At 48.3% G+C, this 6,000-nt stretch overlaps 1 protein-coding gene across 2 annotated transcripts in view; it reads left to right on the forward strand.

The window, feature by feature from the left end:
* Window positions 1-3,842, forward strand: part of PRKCE (protein kinase C epsilon) — a 477,122-nt gene extending 473,280 nt beyond the window's left edge. For both annotated transcript variants that reach the window (XM_037066522.1, XM_037066523.1), the window contains exon 15: window positions 676-3,842. In XM_037066522.1, the coding sequence (XP_036922417.1) occupies window positions 676-822 (147 nt within the window). In that variant the 3' untranslated portion in view covers window positions 823-3,842. The remainder of the gene's footprint in view (window positions 1-675) is intronic.
* Window positions 3,843-6,000: the final 2,158 nt, after the last annotated feature.

Raw genomic sequence — 6,000 nt, forward strand, 5'->3', positions numbered from 1 at the left:
TTTAAGGAGCTCTCGGCCGAGAGAAGAGCATAAACAATTCACCACAAACTAGAGTGTTGAGTGTAATAATAGAAATAATGTGGGGGCACAAAATCAGGTTCATGGTGAGAGCAGATGGAGATCAAGGCAGGTTTTCCAGAAGACATCCCCACCCCCTACCTGTTTGCCTACCGCAGGGGGTGGGGGGTGTCAGATGGTGCAGGCGCGGCAAGGTTACGGGGTCTACCTGCAGGGGAGAAAGGGCGCTGGAGACTTGCTGGGAGGGGGGACGTGACTCTGTTCCCTGGGTCACAGGGAGGGAGATCTGGATGGAGCCAGAGGCTCAGGGCAGATGCTGGAAGGGGGAGCGTGAGATGGGAGGCCTGCGCCCCAGTCTCCCAAACATGCCCACACACCGCACACACAATCTGTGGGAATCCCACTTCCCTGCTTTTCCATCATACCTCTCACCCCTTCCTCCTTCTCACCTGAGCTCATTTGTTCCCCTCCAAGTCCTCTATCACCTCCTGGTCCTGGGGCCATCCGTCATGACCTCATTGGAACAGCTCTGTGTCTGCTCTCGGTAGCTAGCGGCCTGCTTTGGCGAGAGGCTGGGCAGTGCGATGCTCACTCCCTGTGGGGGGCCTGGGGAGCAAGGTCAGCCTGGAGTCAGTGCTTTCTCTTTTCTTCTCACAGAAAACCAAAAGAGACGTCAATAACTTTGACCAAGACTTTACCCGGGAAGAGCCAGTACTCACGCTTGTGGATGAAGCGATTGTGAAGCAGATCAACCAGGAGGAATTCAAAGGCTTCTCCTACTTTGGGGAAGACCTGATGCCCTGAGAAGATGGCTGTTTTCCAGAGGTTCAGAGGGTCTTGAACTACTTTTCCTCCCCGGAGCCCCCGTCCCTGTCCACTCTATTTATTGTGTTCCCTCACCCAGGCCAGCTCCTCCTTCCTTCTGCCTGGTGACCAGAAGGCACTCTTGGTTCTTGACTCATTGCTGGAGCAGAATCGGGTCGGGTCAGCAGTTAGCTGGACGTGTCGCTGAGTTCGGTCTGGGCAAGCCTGTTTCCACTTCTCGGGGGCTCCCGGCAGTGGAGCAACTTCAGTTCTTTGACTGCGAAGGAAAAGTTAAAAAGCAAGCAAGACTCAGGCTGTGCTTATTGGATGTGCAGTTCCAGCAACTCTTGCTTCTCGTCCCTCCAGCCCCCTCACCTGCCACCCCTCTGCCCTTCTGTCCAGAAGAAGAGACCGTGCTTCTTCAGCACGAGGGTGGGCACCCTCGGGGCGTGCCTATGAAGGACAGAGACTGGAGTGCACAGGCTGGCTGCTGGTGTCGGCTCATCTGGAATGGCTAATTCTTGCTTGCCCTGGTTTTGGCTGTGGAGCATCCCGAAGTCGTGGAAGCATGCATCTCGTGGAAGAAATCACTCCTTGTAGAAAAACAAATTTGACTTTAGACTCTTATTAATATTTGAAAAATACATCCTGGAATTTGCTAATTGGCCAAGAGATATAAATTCCATTATTAATAGGTTGGTATTAAAGGGCTAATATGCAACGAGAAACCACTTGTCCAAGGGTTGTGCTCCGAATGCATTAGTGGCCCGTGGGGCCTGGACAGATTAAGAGAAAGGAAACAAGTGGTCATCCTCACAATTAAAGGTTGGCTGGACACAGAGGCCACCGCGCCGACGGCCAGGAGGCTCCCAAATTCTCTTTCCAGTTTCGTCCCAAGTTCCCGGTATAAACTCTATTTATTTTCTGCAGCAGTGTGTTCTTTTTGCACACTTCTGCAAAATGGTAGTACTACTGTGTTGTGGTTTTTAAACATTCAACGTGTAAAGTTGACTATGAAATGTCTGCCTCTGGAACAAGCAGAATGAGGTTAAACATGGGTTACGCAGAGGGTGTGGTGAGACTGAGCAGCACCTCGCATGGAAACTGACAGCGTGGCGTGGCCGGATGGACTCAGAGACTCAGAGGCAACTCATGTGGACACTATTTAACAGATGCGATGTTACCTCCTGTAGATACGCTGACAGTGTTACATTCTTTGATTCCCAAGGGTTCCCTGTGGCTTTGTGTACATGTTCCCCGGAGGTCATTGGATTATCTATTTTCCTGAACTGTTTCAGCCGGGAATGGAATCCATTCCAACCGTTGCACGTGGATTTCCCAGCTGCCCCTAAATATATCTACTTGTGAGTGGCAAGGTGGCACTAATGAAGCTTTATGCCTTTTGTACATTTGAGATTTTTGTATATAGTGTTTGCTGCAAGGCCTGTGGAATTAATTCATTGAATTTAGAGGTATCAACTGCTGCATGTTCAGGCATATTATAAAACTTTAGTCTATGAAAGAGTGATTCCTATATGTCCAGGTGCAATACTCTGTAATGTGTATTGGTTCAAGTTACCGAGAGATAAGGGGTATTTGTTTCTTTGCGGGAGGTGGGGGGCTCCTTTGTATCCTTTATTGCCTTTTGGTTTGTTTTAAAAGATGTAAAGATACATTAAGCTATATTAAATCTCACATATAGCTCTCCTGTGCTCTATTGTGCCCTGATAGACACGGGGAAGAGAAAGGAATGTTTTCGATGGTGGTGTCAAATCTTGGACAGGAATGAGCTCGAGCCCCTAGGGAGCTGGGGTCCATGTGTGCACCTGGCTGGCCATAGCCTGTGTTACTAATGGTGACATTCAGTTCTCTTTTGTTTTTATTTTTTAAAAACTCAGGTGTAATTATTATCTGTTCTTATGATAATTTCCAATATTATGCTACGTCAGTTTGCGTGTTCGGCATACCAGTGAAGTGCTGAAGAACAGTAGACTAATTTAATTTATCTTTGGTAACCTGGGGAGAGACTGTCTTCTGGAGTTGAGTACAAGCACAGAAACATCTTCCTGGTGGCATCATCTCATTTGGGGGGAAGGCATGACAAGACTGCCCGTCATACTCATGCATCACTACTGCTCTCTCTGTTTCTCTGCTTCCTTCACCAGGGTGAACTGAGAACAACCCAGCAAGCTCTGACTGCCACGCCAAATGGCTGTGTCCAAGGGCTTGGTGGTGTCCCACGTCGGTGGGGGTAGGGCCCTTCCAGCAGGACAACTGGCATTTTGGCTGGGAAAGCAAATAATAACACTCCAGCCGGCAGCTCCGGGCACATCAGCCAGTAGGTTGCCTGGCCTAGGGTCACCCTCGTCAGCACCCAAAGCTCCGTGCTTCCTGGGACACTCCCTCCTTGGGGCTGGAGCTGATAAGTTCTCACACTGGCCGATTCAAATCCCCTGTAGTCTGTAGAAGAAAGCGTGTGTGTTCCTTGAGTAGTCATTGTTTCATTTTAGTTTTCACAAGAGTTTGGAAGTGGACACACTGTTACGTTTCTACTGATCCTTTCTAATCTTACAGGTCCATCCCTCTCTCTCAAAAAAAAAAAAAAAATGGAGTGTGAAAAAAAGCCAAAAAAATATATGAAGGATCATTGTGCTCCTGTGTTCTCTCATTACGGCAGTGAGAAACCTTGTGAAGTGGAAACATATTTTCCTCCAAAGGTGAAAAATGCATTCTTGCTTTAAATAAAAAAGAAGGCTTAAAAATTACCTCTTTTAAAATTATGTGCAAAATAATTCTGGCTAAATAGAAAATGTATTCAATTTTAGGGATTTGTTTGGGGTTTTTTTTTGTATTGTGATGCTTTGTTTGTACATTTTTTTCTTTCTGGATGTAATTTTAATCTCTTGCCATTCATTAGTGTTATTTCATTGTAAACATTATTGTGCCAAATGTACTGTATTCAAAAGGATGTGAATGTGTATTGTTTCAGAACCTAATAAATACAATAATGTTAAATCTTATTTCTTGGCCCCTATGAACATTTTTACCTTCCTTGTGAGTGGCAAGGTGGCACCGATGAAGCTTGTCACCTTTTGTACATTACAGATTCAAAAATTCAAAAACCTGGACGTAGTTTCAGCTTTCCCCTCGTCATTTGGAGATGTGCAAAGGAGGCCAATGGTCTTATCTGAGTGCTGCCTTGCCCTCCCCTGCCTCGCCTCTGTGCTTCTGGGACTGCGGATGGGAGGGACGCAGGGGGCCTGAGTGGACTGGGTGCGGTACTCGGCTGTTTCAGCCCGGGCATGCGGGAACCTGGGCAAGCAAAGCACCCAGCACCCTTGTCTTTGTCTTTCTTGAAAAGCAAATGCTAGACCTCCCTGTGACCGATGCCCAGTCCAGCCTCTTCACTCAGTCTCTGCTGCTTGGAACTTCAGGGCTTGGGAGCCCAAGAAACTCCAGGTCTGAGAACCCTTTGCAGGCTGGGCGGGGGTGCAGACCAGCCATGGGGCTTCATGCTGAGGCACCGCCCACCTCTGCTGCTCAGCCAATACGGCCATCTGAGTTCCTCCTGCACCTTGGGGCTCCTTTCCTGCCACTGCATTCATGCCGGGCTGGGTCCCCAAGGCTCCTCCTCTTCTTTCCGCAGCAGGGATTTTTCAAGAACATTTGAAACCCCAAAGTATACCTGAATACACCAGAAATTTCAGTGAGTGAAACTCCCTGTTCCTTAAGGAGTTATGGGGATGACTGCAGTTTTACTCTGTGTCATTCTAAGATGAGGGCATGGCCACCTCACTTTTTGGCCCACAAAGTCACTTCTTCACAAGCCCGCTGGTGACTGGTGTGTGTATCATCAGAAAGGATGTCCCTCCAGCGGGTTCCGCCGTCAGCAACATCTCCTGCCTAACTCAAGCGGGGACCTCTGACCCACCGCAGAGAGTTGTGTTTATTACATATGTTCCTCTCTGATCAGGTAGCTGTCTCTGGGTAAGCGACTGCCTCAGGAAAGTCAAGTTTGCCATCAGTGTGTCAGTCTTCCTATGAATTTAAATAAAAACCAAGGGAAACAAACTAAAAGGAGCTGTTTTAGGAAGCCCAGAAGACATCTCCAGGCGTTTCACTGGAGGAAATACGACCAGTCTACACCTCTCTTGCGTCACAGCCTAGAAGAGACAGCGCCAAAGTCCCCGGGGTAAGAGAACACACCCTCCCAAACCGGCGTGCCCCAGGAAGCCTGCCGGAGCCCTGAGAAAGGCCACTTGCCGCTTTGCTTCGCACTCCTGGTTTGGAACTTCTCCCCCTACCCCCCAACCACAGTCCCGGCGCTGGCAGGTCTGTTCCACGGAGCCACGGCCGCTGGTTCCCCGCAGGAGCCAGATGCTTTGGAAAGAAAGCCTGTCCGAGCCACCGTGCCCTGAACCGAGAGACAGCAGGTCACACAGATTTCTCGCAGAGGGGATCTGTGGCAAGGGCGCCCCTTCTCTACTCGCGAGCACCCGAGTGCAGTCCAGTGCCGGGGTTACCAGCAGCCTGACTATCCCCATGCGATACAATCCTTTTTTTCCCCCAAGACTTTCTTGTTCTTTTTCTTTTTTATAAAATATATTTTATTGATTATGCCATTACAGTTGTCCTATTCCCCCCCTTCATTCCCCTCTACCCTGCACACCCCCTCCCCCACCATTCCCCCCTTTAGTTTATGTCCACGTGTCTCAAGTTCTTTAGATTCTATATTTCCCATACTATTCTTGCCCTCCCCCCTGCCTATTTTCTACCTGCCATCTATGCTACTTATTCTCTGTACCTTCTCCCCCCTTCTCCTCCTCCCACTCCCCTGTTGCTAACCCTCCATGTGATCTCCATTTCTATGGTTCCACTCCTGATCTAGCTGTCCTCTTAGTTTGCTTTTGTTTTAGGTGTGGTTGTTAATAACTGTGAGTTTACTGTCCTTTCACTGTTCATATTTTTTATCTTCTTTTTCTTAGATAAGTCCCTTTAACATTTCATATGATAAGGGCTTGGTGATGATGAACTCCTTGAATATGACCTTATCTAAGAAACACTTTATCTGCCCTTCCATTCTAAATGAGAGCTTTGCTGGATAGAGCAATCTTGGATGTAGGTCCTTGCCTTTCATGACTTGGAATACTTCTTTCTAGCCCCTTCTTGCCTGGAAGG

This window comes from Sturnira hondurensis, unplaced genomic scaffold (genome assembly GCF_014824575.4).
Source record: "Sturnira hondurensis isolate 20B ecotype Veracruz unplaced genomic scaffold, ASM1482457v3 Scaffold0016663, whole genome shotgun sequence".
NCBI classification, from domain to species: Eukaryota; Metazoa; Chordata; class Mammalia; order Chiroptera; family Phyllostomidae; genus Sturnira; species Sturnira hondurensis.